Raw genomic sequence first — 16105 nt, 5'->3', positions numbered from 1 at the left:
TACCTTCTGAAGAAAGTTCACCCAACTAAATCCTAGAATAAAGTACCATATCAATGACATGATATGATATCATGCATCTTTTTACGTTAAAACTTCAAAGCACCTATAATATTCTTTATATTTTCGCTCCTAAGTCCTTAGTCCGTAATATTTTTATAGATCTTAAAAAGGACTTACCAGGGTCTGATGTATCTAGGGCAGGTGGCTGCTGTGACAGTGGACCGGGAGTACTACCAGCGCCCGGCGATCGGGCGTCATCGTTCATTGCGCCGCCATAAGACAGCGATGAGCTCGGCGGCCGCTGTAAATAAAAACAAAAATATATATGAAATATAAGTAAATAAATTCCATAAAAAATGTATGTATAATAGAGAGACGTGTGGGGGGCATGCGTTAGCTGATTGTTAGAATTGATTACAAATTGGTTATAAATGTCGCTTTAAATTGACACGCCTGGCCATTAAATGAGCCAGACGATATGGCCATGGCCAATGCCAAAGGCAGACATTGTCAGCCCGTCTTGGCCGGATTCTTCCGCCTCCTTGGGCCCGGCCATGGCTATAAGTCCCAGTCCCCCAGACTGTCTGCACGACTGTCAAGTTGTCAAAAGTGCCATGGCCTGGCCATATTGTGGACAAACAAATGTTCAAGATTGTCGTGGCCTAGGCCTAGAGCAAAATACAAAACCAAACCAAAAACGACAAGCGACCAGACAACATCGTGTGCAGAAATAAATATAGCTAGATATATAAGTATATATATATATAAGTTATCAAATTAATATGCAGCGACTGGCTCTGGCGATCTGGCCGTCTTCTAACTAGGAGTAGAATCAACTTGTCTCCATCTCCATCATCATCAACATCGTCATCGGCAATGGACAACAAGCCAGCGACAACGATGGCATATTAAACGCTGCTAAAATAATACACAAAAGGAAAAAATAATAAAATAAAAATCAAGAAAAACTTATGCAGAAACCAAAAATGTCAACGTCCCAGGTATTCAGAGACCGCAGCGCGATCGAAATCGATCGAAGAGCAATTTAAATTCTGCTAATAACGAAAATATACAAAACGCTTCGCATTAATTTCATGCACGTGCAAGCTACAATTTTTAGCCATAAAATTATTATTTTCCCAAGCTCGTAAAAATTCTTGACTTTCGAATACAATAAAATATATGTGGAATTCGTCGCTTTTTGTGATTCATTTGGGATTCGGGGCACATATTGCATGTGTTTTCGCTAAATATTTGTTAAATCGCATATTAATAGCGCCCTGCTATAGACAATTTGTGGCTTGTTTGCTTTGTATAATTGTTATGGCCCAAAAATGTTGATTTATAAAGGGCAATGAACTAAAGGAGTTTAAGTGTTCTAAAAGGAAGATAGATAATCCACAGTTTTGAGTTAGATAAACCTTGGACTTGGACAAGTTCCAATAGATTGGTTCCTGCTTTTTGCCTACTTTCCATTTCAAACACACTCGATGCCGCGCAAATCTATTAATAATTAGACAACGCCGTCTGCATTTTAAACACTCCAATCCAAACCAAACCCATCCCTCCACTTTATTAGCCATAAGGTGTCTCTTGATAGTCGCATAAACAATTTCCACCATAAACGGACGCGATAAAACAACCTCTTGCAATTGTAGCAATTGTCGTTGCTTTTATGGCTTATAAACAAAGACAAAGCACAACAACGACTTTACACTGGCCGCCGGCTAAAATGAAACTATTTAATTAGCCAGCCGAAATCAAATAAAATGGCCATAAAAAAAAACTGGCCAAGAGGGGGGAACAAAAAAAAAAGAACAACAACTTTCCCAACCAACTAGCCAGTGAAATTCGATAGGCTTGACGGTCTGGCCCAAAGTCTTCTGGACTTGTTCGCATCTTTCACACTTGCCGCACACTTTGCCAGGGTTCTGTTTCATTTTTTCAATATTATATTTTTTCTTATTTTTTTTGGCGGCCTTTAGGGCCCTGTGAAGGTGTCTCCGGTTACTGGGAGCTGAGAGCTTGGAACACGCCCGAGTGTTGGCCAAAATAACTGGCGTGCTCCTTGAAGAGGATGATGGGATCCCGACCAACGATGCGTGCTTTAATTACATTTTCAATTAGCCCACGGCCAACGGCCCGCTCCACAAATTAAGCTATCGAATTCCATTCGCATGTCCTGTGACAATTATTAACAAATATCGGTTTTTATTCAAATGATGAGCGTCCATGCTGCGGGACGGCTTTTAATATTAATGAAAGCGAAACGAGGGGGTTCACCCATCTAACCCCAATTCCATTTCCACGTCACGTAATGCTCCCTCATCGTGAAAAGTTTTTTTGCCCCCCGCTCTTTTTTTGGGGGGAGCGGCCCTTTGGGTGCATTAAAATGATCAAGAAACAATTTTCGTTTACCTGCCGGGGAGCTAAATTATTTATTTAATGCCCTCTCCACCCGCTCGTCTTGCTAAATTTTTGATGATATCTGGAGTGGAGCAGCGACAATTGGGTGAGCGCAAGTGTAGATGGGCGACCGAGACAACAACCGCAAATTTCTAGGGCCAAGTGAGTCATAAAAAAAGTTACGACCAAAGCCATCAAAGTTTACACTGAGAGTAAGGTGTTATGAGAAGTCATAGGAAATTTTCTTTATATAAATATTAAAGAATTCGCATTGTGTTGATTACTATTCTAACCTGGTCACACTGTTTAAAGCAATAGGGCGCTGTGTGACCTTGCAGTCTAACCAAAGCTCAATTATTCTAATGATATAAATTACAAAAGAAGATAATTTCTTTATTTTTCCGCTGTGCATCACATAAATTACTGAAGTACAGACGAACTTTGCTCAATTGTTTTGGGTTTCGCTCACTTCATTACTCCGGCGAGAAGTTTGACTTGCGGTCAGTCTGAGAACTTTCCAAGTGACTTGGCTAAGTCGGCTCAGCTGCGGGAGATAATTGCTGATGGAATGGGGCGGCAACGAACAAATATCGACGCGTGTCGTGCTGCGTTCCGCCCAAAAGTCAAAACATGCAATTTTCATAGAGCCCTGTAATTTGGTAAAAATCTCTGTCACAGCTCCTGGCCGGTTAATCACTACAATCAACAGTTTTTGGGCCCCGGCCCTCTTGAACTGAAGTCCCCCAGATAAACTAAAGCAAAACAATCAAATTACGGTTCGTAACTGAGTTTTTGGTGCGTGGGAAGTTTTTCCCTTTTCGAAATAGGGCGTGGCACTCGCAGGGATTTCCCTCCCTTTTTTCCATCCTTTCCTAATTGCCCGGCGGCGTTTATTCTGCATTTGACATACGGGAGAGGGTTCTACGGGGGTAAGTCGAAGCCTAACCCGCGGCTAAATTCCAATCCAAATCTGCGTTTGAGTCTGGGATTAGGCCTACGCTTCGGGCTCAGTTCACAATTAAAAATACAAACTGCAGCTTAGCTGGTAGAGAGGTATTAGAAAAAACAGTAATAATCATACACAGAAAATAAAATCTATTAAAATACGTTCACCGAAAACTATATCGTTTCCCTTATATAATATTCAATTTAGTTGCTTACTTTATACACCTGTCCACACTGTTTTGCAGTGTGACCATGCATAGTGATAAGATTTTTATTAAACCCTGATATTTTGTGCTGACATTTCCCCCTGTGTAGCTTGTCCTGCTATTCAGTTTGATTTTATTTACCGAACGCCCTGCCAAGTGGACGTGAAACATATTTTTTCTATTTGTCGGCAAACACTCATGAACAAATTCTCTCCCCCAATGGATGAGCATATCCTTAGAGCAAATAATTAAATCCTTTTTACACGGCCGCTGCGAATGAAAGTTTTTCCGTGCGGTTTCTGGTTTCGCCGGATTTTCGATGAGATGGGAAATGCTCGATGTGGAAAAGTGAGTGGCAGCGAGTGGAAGTTGAGCCCAAACCCCAATCCTCGGAACAATCCCTCCTGGCTGTTTGTTTTGATGGATTTGCCGTTGTTGTTCTGGGGCAACAAAAGCTTTTGTTTGTCTGCTTGTGTCATGTTTGTTGTTTTGGTTTAGGTTTTGGTTTTTGGCCAGGAGGCTAAAGGCCCTCCAGTCGGAATTTCACTCGGTCTGAAGACTCTTTGGCGTTGGGTTTCTGTTAGCAGGCTGCTTAATTAACGGTATATAACCACCCCCCAAAGTGAGTGTGTACGAGTGTGTGGCACTTGAGCAGCAGCTGCTCCACCCTTTTCCACTTTTCTCCACCCAATGACTCCCCCTTTTTTGCTGCTGTTGCCACCTTTTGTGTATTTAATTGCGCGCATGGCATTTAATTGTTTTTCAAATTTGCTCAAGCTGTAAAATGTTCATGTGTGTAAGCCATTTTGTTTGGGGTGGTTGAATTTTTAATTAAAGCCAGTGGAGGTGCAAAACTCCTTGCAACAGCCCGAACAATTCAATATGGCTGACTGGAATCGTTCTCCCCCTATTTCAACCGCTTTTCACCCATCACTTTTGGCAGGCAAATTGCTTTACTAAGAATTTTCCACATATGAATAAATGGATGTGTGTTTGTGTGTGCGAGGTATAATTTCAATCAAATGGCAAGTTAATTACACACAATTAATGTGCACACACACACACTCAGTTGGACAAACAGATGAAGGGGCTTAAAATGTTGAAGTTTGCTTAAAGTCTAGTAAAAATTAAAGGTGTTAAACATTCAACAGAACATTTCACTCGACTATCACAAACTAAATATTTTAAATCAACGTATTTCTTCATTAATCAGCTAGCAAGTCATGGGCTATCAGTATTTTAATTAAACACCAATAATTACGCACATTTCAGATTGCTACTATCATATCTAAAGAATTCGAACATCAGCAGCAAACTGACAAATTAATTTTCCAGCTAAATTCCAAGTCAAGTGGCAACATTTTAATTTCATGTCGAAACACTTGACATAATTAAACTAAACCAAAGAACCAAAAAGTCAACTTTTGTTTTAGATATTACTCATACGCCATGGTGCAGCTCCCTTGTGACCATTATCTAACCAAAAATCTTGACTTCCTATGCTCCGCATATGCTATCAGCAGCCAAAACAAAGTGAAACCCCCCTCCCCCCCAAAAAAAAAGAAAAAAACCAGAATAACAATAAAGTACAGGTCTGTGATTAAATATTTATAGGCTGATAACAGCCAAATTGAAGCGGAGGCAGCAACGTAACAGAGAAAAAATTTGGAAATCTTGTGCAAACAATGAAATTAGTATTTTGATAATAAAAATTCAGAAGCTACCTGAAAACTACTCTACTTCAAGAAGTCAGGAATATAAGTAAGGTATAATAATAAATAGATAAGGCTGGCAAGCGGTGGCGCGCAATTGTGACTCTATCAAACTTATCACTTGTTTGCCTTTGTTATTATGTTACCCAAACAGTGGAAACCTTAAAAAAGAGAGAAGACTGCAGGCCCAAAAAAAAAATGGTATAAGCAGGGGGTAATATAGGGAAAAATCCTAGGAAAATCCACAAGCGGAAATGGAGCAAATGGAGCTGCACGCGATTTTGCATTTCGCAGAGAGATCGGGTTTATCTGCTCCACAAATCTCGGAGCTATCAATTTGAACTTTTCGCTCACACAGCCCGAGATTAACCAGTCGGAGAAATAGAGCTGGGGTCTCCAGAACTTTGGACTCTAGTTTTATTTTTTTCCCCTCCTCTTTTTTTTGTTTGTTTTTTTTTTTTAATTTGCACTTGAGTGCATTTCTCGCTGCGGCTGCCATGCAAATAAGATAATTATTCAAATGGCATGTTTCACACAATTCCAACACAAATTCCTCTGGGAGATGAAACGGGAAGGCAGGGAAATCACGAAAGGCAATGGAATCCTTTTCTTGCCGGCAAAAGATATCTAGATAGCGACATGCAAATGCTGCAATGATCGCGAGAAATAGATTTGCATAAGAGACTTGCAGACTGGCTTGCATGTGAGAACATTAATCGTGTAATTAATTTGATGCATGTGTATGCAAAGTAATTTCATGTAAACTGTCACGCCCCCCGAAACCCCCGCTCCTCTTTTTCTCCTTATTTTTTTTTCCCTGTGGCGTGCTAAAAAGTCTCCCGGGACAAACGAAAAATCCAGCGGAAAGACAACAACAACGACACCGAGGCCCCAAAACCCCAGGCCAAGTGAAAAAACCCCAGACAGTGTCAAATAGATTCCGCAGTCCGATAGAGACGACAACCTGGCCCAGAGATTAGCCAAGACATCGGGACCGGGCATCGAGCAACCAGGATACCGATTCCCTGATTCCCTGATTCCCCGATCCCAAAATCGGACACTTCGTGGACGTTTCCCTGTCAGCAGACTAACGCAAATCCCCACGACAGTGGAAGAAACCCAAACATTTTCATTTCGCAAGCGGCTAAAAGATTTCATAGATTGCATTTTGCAAGTGCCCGAATGAGGTGTTGGCCAACTTATCGCCTTCGCCTTTGCCGGCTTGTTCCTTTTTGGCCCCGAACGATAAGCTGACAGCTGAAATTAGCCCGACTAGAGGAAACATGCCCAGAGACGAGGCATTACAAGGATTTGTCGCTGTCTGGCGAGTCATGCCTCAAAAAAATGCTGTTTTCGGTTTCCGAATGGCTCGCCGACGGGGTGGAGTTGTAAGACTATGACCATGGCTCTCTGGAAGCCCAAAAATGTCGAGTCATTTGCACCAGGCAAGCGGTATAATACGAAATTCATACAGTATTATTGATATGAACACACTGATAAATGGCCTAGAGTGACTCAAATGTAGATCAAAGATTCGCGCGAGCTACGCATTCCAAATAAACTTCCCCATTCCCTTGGGAGCACCTTCAATAGGAGTTTTACACTGGGAGAAGTTTATGAAGTGTTCTTTAAGCTACGATGTAATAAGGTAGGTTGATGATAAAGATTATTGTCAAGTCAACGCCATTTAAAGATCATTAAATATTTATTAAGAACGTGGAGATAATTCATGGTATCAATAATTTTTCCGAATAAATACCCTATTCAGATATAATATTTTTAAAAAAATCCGAATTCTCACGAGGTTAACTTTTATGAAATCCTAAAAAAATGTTGAGTCTATGGGCCCTACATTTGAATAGTTGTTTGAAGTATTTCAAGTAACTATTTAAAGCAATAGTAAATAGTATCTAAAGGTATAAGAATATTTAAATATGAATTATTTATATAATATTTTTTTATTTTAGAACATTTTTTAAAGTAAACAAATTTCCCCTCAGTGCTTTGAAATCCTCATCTGAATGCGATCTGAACACTCTTGTTTTGAATTTTAGCCCCGTCATCTTTGCCGCGAACTTCAGCACGGCGCTTTTGAGTTCTGTGTATTACTTCATTCTTTTTTTTCCATTTCGAGATAGTCTTTTGAATAGAGGGGCGGTCGACTCTTTAAAAGCCTGGCCCGGTCTTGGCCAAAAGTGTCGCATCATGGCCAGTGCGAGCAGCAGACTGGAAGACGACGTCGCCATGGCCATGACAAGGCACAAGTTCCGCCCCTCGACTCCCGAGTAACATTCCCATTCCCTTTACCAATTCCCACTCCCAGATATTCCCCCGAAAAGCCTCTACTTCTCCAGAAATAAAGAGTACTTAAGGTTGAATCATGCCGGCCACTGCCAAATCAATTAGACCTGGTCGTGAGCCTCACTTTTTGGCCATTACTCGCCGTTTGTCAGCCCCGCAGAGGGCCATAAAAATTAGAAAATTTGATTATTGCAACACGAAACGCTGCCCGAGATTCACTTTAGTCGAAGAGGAAGTATTTTTGGGAGGTAGGTAGTATAGGAGTAGGCAGGACGACGTCCCACTGGGCCGAGCCATTTGCATATTATCATTGGGGGGCAAAAAGATGCTCTAACAAAAATTTCATTACCCAAACCCTAGACGAAAACCCAAAAAAAGCACAGTCCACAACGGTGGCGATGAGTTTAAATGAGTTTATTACATCTTTTGGCGCCTTTTACAGCATTTAGCCGGGGTAAAAAGTTTTCAGACCGAGCAAAAGGGGTGTGCGATAATGAAATTTCCATAGATTTGCATAAAACGAGAGATCCCCCAAGCGACTCGAGTCAGTCAGCAGAGTCAGCAAAGTCAGCAGTCGGCAGGCCGGAGATGCCCTAAATTAGATAATGTCTAAATTGGATTTAAAACACGCATTTTGCGGGTTTCCAACGGCAACAGCAGCAGCAAACACCCATTGAAGACCCATCGAGACAACATCAAAATATCATTAGAAGGCTGTGCTTTTTTTTTTGTATCTGGTATCGTATCTGGGTGTCTGGGCATTTGAAGGGTTGCTCTCTGATTTGTATGCAAATGTTTTGGCTTGGCTGGCATGAAATTTGATTTTCCATTTGGTGGAAAACAGGTGCCAGACATTCCCGCTTTTACGCTGCCGGTAAGCCGATTATAAAGCGTAATTAAATTACGCTGGAAAATCATATGGTGTTTTTTAAACAAACAACCAACAATATTCTGAATTATTTAAAATTCACAGCCTTTAAAATTAGATAACTTAGTTAAAAAGTGTAGAAATATAAACAAAATGAATAAAATAAATCTAAAAATGTTGTTCTATCACAAAAACATAGCAAATTGCCCTGAATAAATTTGATTATTTATTGTATATAAATTCATTAGTTTTAAAACATAGAAATATGCTAAAAGGGATCTAACAAAATATCTAAATAACTGATTCTACCGCAAAAACACAGCAATTTGCCCTGCATTCATTCTTCTATTGTCTTTAAATACTTAATTAGTTGGGGGGACATTGTTTGGGTTCTTTGCCAAGTTAATAAATCCTGGTCCGGCCCACATTGTCATTACGTCATTTGCATGCACATAAAAGCCAAGTCATTGGGGCGGCCATTACACAAAAAAAAAAATGAAAACACAACATACTAATATACACTTGGACAAGTTCATAAACTTTCGTTTCATTCTGGCTTAAAGGTCTGGTCTTTATGTTTTTGTTACCTTTGTTTTTAGTGTGTGGAGATTGCGTGGCATTTTTCGCATATTTCTGCTGCACATTTCGTGCAAAACTTAATTATATTAACTGAGTTATTTGCGGCATTTGGCGCGCTCTGCGACTCTGAGTTGGCCCTCGAGAGTATGGCTTATATATGTATGTATGGCTCTATATGTGCATGATACATACTGCAGGTGTTGTTGAACGACAAAAATTATGACAACTTAACTTGACTAACTGGTGTTGGCCTGCTGGCCCGTTGGTTGTTGGCCGTGGAAAAGAGAGGCAGCTAGTTGTTCGCACCTAAATGGCCAGAATGACGGGCCAAGAAGGACGGACAGACGGGGCAATCAACAACATAATTAAAGACAACAAATGCCCATGTCTCCGGGATCTTTTCTTTTTTCTCCCCGCCTTTTTTATTTCGAAGTTTGCCTGCCGATCTCCTCCAGACGTTGGTATGCAACGAGTTGCAATTAAAAATCAATAAAATGCGTGATTTTTGCAATTTCTGCGCTTGCCATTGCAATTTGTAATTGCCATAATTAAAATGTTGACCAGACCAACGAAGACATCGAAGCCATCCCCCCCCTCCCAACATCATTCTCTTAATCAAATTTTCACCTACCAAAACGAGATGAAAAACTGGCAGGAGTCAGATGGCAATGAGATGCAATTAAATGCGTTTTCAAACAATTTCACTTCGGACTATGGTCTATGCGTTTGAGGGTTGTGTGTGTTCGTTGTGGAGGAAACCACCCCGAAAACCCTGACAAAATCAGGCAATCAATCACAGGACCGCCGCATAACTCACCCTCGTCTCAGGACTTTTCGGTTAGGGGGCGCAACAAATCGGATTAACTCCGCCAGACTGTACCGAAATCCACGCAGGCGCATTTTTACCAAGGATGCTGCCCAGGATGAGTTCTGAATTCTGAGTTCTGATTCCTCAACTCCTATATCTGTTGCCCTCTCTTTCCCACCGATTACTATCCTTAGCAGGGGGTAGCTTATAGAGCACACATAACAATTAACTTTTTTGAGATTGAGGTTTTTGCGCTGTTCTGCGGGGCGTGTCCGACCATCCCTAAAAAAAATATAACTAGATTCCCGAAAAAACGAGCAATCAACTGAAAGATCGAAAAGATTCCGGTTCCAGCTGCGTTTGTTGATCGTTAGCCAACACTGGGGGGAACAACACAGAAAAAAGTGAAATATTGGAGGGAGATCACGTGGTCGTGTCAGTTGCCTGTCAAAATAATCATTATCGATGGTCCACCGCCGATAAGGAAGAGATCACGATGCGAGGATCGCTGTGGGTCGGCTGGCGATTGCCGTAGCTAGATTGAGGTGCAAAGGTTGTCAGACAGAGATTTGACTTTGGACGGGTTCTAACTAGCTCTGCACTCACAGAAAAATGTGAATCTTAGATGTAGATTATAGTAATTACTAGTCTGGTATTTTAAATGCTTAAAAGAATTTATTACAGAACACAATATATCTGCAGTTACAAAAAAAATATAGGTTGAAATATTTTTACAAAATTCTTCAACATGAAATACCTATTAATCAGCAATAATCGATGAATATACAAATTCCTAAGAATTGAAATTATAATTTCCTATATAATATGATCTATTCTACCTATAATTCCCAAGTGTTGCTCTAGGGATTTTATGAGATATTTTGCAGTATTGTAGTCTTCATTTTTGGCGAGTGTAAGTGGGTTTTTCTATTAAACCCATACAGCTCTCTCACTCACTCGTTCTGCCCACAGTCAATTGAAATTCTACGCATTCCAACAAACAACAAACAAATGCAGGCACACACAGATACAAAGTTACATTTAGACACATAGACATACAGACAGTTGCATATATAGAATTCTCAATTGCTTTCGCATCATTACGTCTGCGAACAATTTATTTTTATAAAAGCGAAGCGACCGCCGCCAGTCCAAAGTTGGCGTCATCATCAACATCATCATCATGATCATCATCATCCGTCGTTTTCCCTGCATTTCCCTGCATTTTCTCAGCGAAGCGTTCACGTTCGAAAGTGCAGAAGTGCATGAGGGAAAATTGAGGGAAAATACTGAGGCATGAAAGCGGCGTAAAGAAATCAAATAAATTTTATTGTATAAAAGCAGCAACAACACCCAAGCAAAACAATCATTGAGCCTGCTAGGCTGTAAATAGTTTACAGTTCTCTCTGCGGTTGCTCACACTTTTCCTTTGCCCGTTGCAATCGATCGCAAAATTTCCCCCACTTTTCCGCGCTCTTTGGTTTTTCAATCCCTCTTTTCCTATTTTTTTTTTTGTATTGTAAACAATTCTGTTGGCGGCTGGCGGCCACATCATCATCATCATCATCAACAGCCAGGCGGCCTAGCTAAATGGGTGTTGAGTGCAAAGTGTTTGTATTGCCACAGATTCCCCGCCATATCCCCCGGTATATCCACCGATATATAGATCGCCCGCCATATAGCCCCATCGATCCCCACTCTGCGGCGATTGCAATATGGTCGATCGCGATCCCAATTCTGCATCTGCATCTGTATCTGCATCTGAGAATCCGTTTCGGAATCGGAATCGAAATCTTTGCCCCGACCGTGTTAAACGCTCGATAATTTTCGTGTGCATACTTCTACGCCTTGGGGGATTTGTCGCTCAAATGGTTCTTTATTTTGTAATTAATTATTCATTTAGTAAAAAGGCTAGCTATTCTCTTTATGTTTTTAATCCCTCAGTTAGTTTTAACGAACAATTAACAAGATGTATCTTTTATTTTTAAGATGTATCTTTTATTAGATTATACGCATTTATTGTATCCAGATTTCTTCGCAAGTTGGGTTTTTTATTATTATTTTTATTTTCATTAAAAGCCGCTTTATTTGATTGCTAATTTAGTAATTAATTATTCATTTAATAATAAGATTTGCTCTACTTTTTATGTTTTAATTCTCTCAGTTAGTTTTAACGAACAATTTACAAGATGTATCTTTTATTTTTAAGATGTATCTTTCATTAGATTATACGTTCTTATTGCATCCAGATTTCTTGGCAAGCTGAGTTCTTTGTTATTATTTTTATTCCCATTAAAAGCTGCTTTGTTTGATTGCTAATTTATTTTTTGCGCAATTTATTTTCTGTTTAATTATTGCTTAAATTATTTTGTTAACCTCTTTTTTGCTGTTTTATTTTTGTATGTTTGTTTGGAGCAGACTTTTGTTCGTTCAGCGTTCAGTTCCTTACTTTATTATTATTATTTTTCGATTCTTTTCGGGACGCAGCGGGAGATGCATCTTTTGTGCTGCTTCTTGATCGCTTTGTGTGTCTTTTTAATTTTATGTCTGGCCTTGTGCTTTGCAACGGAGTTTTCTGGTGAGAGAAGGGGGCGGGGAAACGGAGTTTTTGGAGCTGACACTAAAAATACAATTTTAAAATACGAAAAATTCGAAATCGAAGTGAAGCCAGAAAGAAATCATACAAAGGCCATGGTTAAAAGCCAGAAAACATCAAAAAACGAAAAAAAAATCCATCCAGCTCTCAGGTCTTTTTGAGATTTTTCATAATTTTTGCGCGCTGACCACAAAAAGGCTGCAACAACAGAAACACAGCAACGACCACCATGTTAACGACTTTGGGCTCAGGCTCCGACTCCGACTCCGGCATCATCATCATCATCATCATCATATCGGGGTCCCTCCGAATCCCAATCCCTCTCTCTACATTGTCTGCCGGATCGTTTCCTTAACTTAACGTAAAAGTTTCATTTTCGTTGCCTTCGCAGTGATACCAAAAGGCAGGAACCGAACCGAAATGAGACTTTGTCCAGAACAACGAACCTCGCGAAGCTGCAACAAATGAGTTTCGTTTTTTTTCTTGCCCCGTTTATATTTTTTATTTTTCACTTTTTGCTGCACCCCTCTCTGATGATTTTTGAATTGATTTGTGTTGTTAAATATTAAATTCTTATAAGTCATTTGCACTCGGTGCCTGGGTCTTCTGGGGGCCCGGAGCTCTCGGTTCTTTGGGAGCTTTGTGTGGCTCCAAAATGACAGACAAGACGGTCCAGTCCCGATGCCAATCCCCTTGTTTCAACTCCCCGTATCCCCCCAAAATGCCCACATATATCATTTACACTCGGCCAACTTGGCGGCCAGCGAGCTGGCAATTGGAAACGGAATCGAATTCGAATCCAAGAGCCACGGACCCGACTCAGTCAGACATTCAGTCAGTTCACAGCGGTCGGTCGGCCAAAAATGGCAACGGGGCAGCATCTCAGATATATACGTATATATCTCTACGTATGATTCCCCATTCCGATTTTTATTTCTTGGTTTTGTTTTTTTTTTTTTTTTGGTTATTTGGTTGGGAGGGGCCGCTAGGTGGGGAGCCTGCTGACTCAAACAGAAATTATATTTTCAAGGTGTTCTCCTGCACATTGCTGGGTGCCTTAATTTTCTCGTATTTTTGTAATTTTAATTAACATTGCTGGGGCGCTTAAAGATTGCAATTCGATTTTGACACAGTCGGAGCGTTAAATACAGTCATGCTTCGTTATGACGAACATTAAAAATGGTTTTGATGTACTCATTAAGATTTATTTCACAATTTTTACGACAATGCATTGATACCTTGGAGAGGATACAAGAAACACTTATTTGTAAGATGGTATAAAATGAATAATTAATTTAAAGAACTGAATATTTTTAAGTTACTTCACTTGATTTTTTATAAATTATAAAACTAATAGGTTTTTGTGAGAGATATATTTTGTGTGTGAGATATATTCTGTGTGTGAGATATATTTTTCAATTGCAATATCTTAAAGATATCTCCTTTTTCTAGCATTTCTTACTTAAGGAAGCAGTACTGTCTTTGACTCTCTGATTTCATATGTAAGAAACTGCAGTTTTATTGCCATTTTACGGCATTTTATTAATATTTGCCGAGCCACGGAGACAGACTTTCTTTGGCCTGGGGAAGGAGAAGTTTTGGGGCAGTGGGCCTCGAAAAAAACATTCAATAAACACTCACGCAGTGCACAAAATGGACTTTAAACAAGTGCCACATGAAGTCTGGAAATTTATATGGGGAGCTTTAAGTAAGTCTCCAACTGCTGTTGTTGCTGTTGCTGCTGGCTGTTTCTTTCTTCTGCAGCTGCCTCCTTCTTTCTTCTGCAGCCTGAATCTTTCTTCTGGTTCCTCGGCAGCTCGTTTCGGTTGCATTCATTACAAGCGAGCCAAAGGTTAACATGCAACGACTGAACGAACGGCAAGCTGCAATACAGCAACAGCAACACAGCAACATCAGCAACAGCAACAGCAACAGCAACAGCTACAACAGCAACATCGGCAACACACCAGCAACAACTGCTAAAAAGCTTAAATTTCACAACACGCTTCGGAAGACAGACAGACAAACAAACACACAGCATCAACGTTCCTCGTCGTCGTCTCTCAACTTTTGCGTTTGAGCATTTAAGTGCCAATTAATAACAATTTTTATGAACCGAAGAAATAGTTGACAACACGGCATGGCTTCTCCACTCGTCTCGACTCGCCTCGTCTCGTTTCTCGGCTGCGATGAGCGTTGCATGCAACAAGCAACATGCAACATGCAGCCAGCCAAACCTCATTTGAAAACACATAATATTGTACACTTTATGAACAATTATTATATAAGTTTTATTAGCTGCGCGTCCGCAGGAGATGAAGAAGGAAGCAGAACCCCGCTAGAGTCTTTAATTAATTTGTGATTTTTCTGCATCCCAAGAAGTTGAAGTTGCAGACCAGACAACTAAGCTGTAGATACTTTTTAAGGTACAGCAGCAACATTGAAGCTACTAGCAATACGAGTGGTAATTCTTGCTGATTTTACAGGAAATATGGCTAGGCTATATCATAAATAATAAACAGGATTAATAACAGCAATATGTAGAGTATTAACTGATGAGGATTTTTCTAAAGTGATGTTAGGAGGTAAAAGTACTACAAGAATAATATATATATAAGACACTTTCCTATGTTTTGACTGATGGGATTTGGGTAAAAAAGTCATGGTAACTATTTTCAGATCCTTAAACTTGTAGGTTTCAATATATAAATATAATAATAATATCATATCATATTGTAAATAAATGTAATATATTCGGTATTAACTAAAACTGCAAGTGCAAGACCATTCTTAACTCCCTTAAAATGCTTTCACACCAAAGAACCCTCAAGTAACTAATTAAAATACAAAAAAAAAGCATAAAATCAGCCATTACCAGCTGGAATGGGAACAGAAAACCCACCCGACTTGGCCATTGCATTAGAGGCCATTTATGCCGGCTTATTGACGGGGTCCCAAAGTCCTCTCTAAAGAAATCCAATAAGCACACCGGCTGACTTTGAAACATTTGGCGACATTAATATGATTTAATGCGTTAATTAGCGCCTGGCAAACAGTAGTAGTAGCAGCAGCAACACATTTTGCCGAGGGTGCGAAAACCAGCAACTTGAGAGCATCTGACGCAAAGTGTTGCTCCCGGAAAAGTATGCTATGGCCCTGTTTTCAGAGAAGAGAATTCCCCAAATCCCCGAAGCGGATTAGCAAAAGCACAGGCATCCCAAGAAAATAAAGGAAAGCCGGGGGAAAAGCGGGAAAAGCTGGTGTCTGACTGGTAAAGCCCGTGTGCATTGCGTAATTGACGTCAATTTTGTTTTCGCACCGCGCATACCAAGCAAAAGCAACAGTCCACAATACAAAAAAAAAAAGAAAAGAGGGCTTTGAGTGGGTGGTTTTTCCCTTCTCAGGCCGCCCCGGGGAAATCCAATACCCGACCGAGAAAATAATTTGCCAAAATATAGAAATTGTGTCGCCGTGCAGAAATATGCAGAGATATTGAAAACTTGAGGCCGGGCCAATAAACAGGAGCTACGACAATTTCCATTCGGGGGCTGGTATGATGGGTGGTGGCATCATATTTCATTTATTAGCAAAGAGCGTGGCTGGCATTTTTATTTATGCCTCCATAATGCCGGGCATATGTGGCCCAAATGGGAATTGCCTTGGCGGATAAGCAAGCCAGCACTC

At 40.3% G+C, this 16105-nt stretch overlaps 1 protein-coding gene across 3 annotated transcripts in view; it reads right to left on the bottom strand.

Annotated features, from left to right (window-relative positions):
* hth (Meis homeobox homothorax) overlaps positions 1 to 16105 on the bottom strand; it is a 111099-nt gene that overhangs the window by 56846 nt on the left and 38148 nt on the right. For all 3 annotated transcript variants that reach the window (XM_036817167.3, XM_036817166.3, XM_065866390.2), the window contains exon 7: positions 178 to 301. In XM_036817167.3, coding sequence (XP_036673062.1) covers positions 178 to 301 — 124 coding nt within the window. The remainder of the gene's footprint in view (positions 1 to 177; positions 302 to 16105) is intronic.

Source organism: Drosophila suzukii, chromosome 3 (genome assembly GCF_043229965.1).
Source record: "Drosophila suzukii chromosome 3, CBGP_Dsuzu_IsoJpt1.0, whole genome shotgun sequence".
In the NCBI taxonomy this organism is placed as follows: Eukaryota; Metazoa; Arthropoda; class Insecta; order Diptera; family Drosophilidae; genus Drosophila; species Drosophila suzukii.
This window is presented reverse-complemented; position numbering and strand designations above follow the sequence as displayed.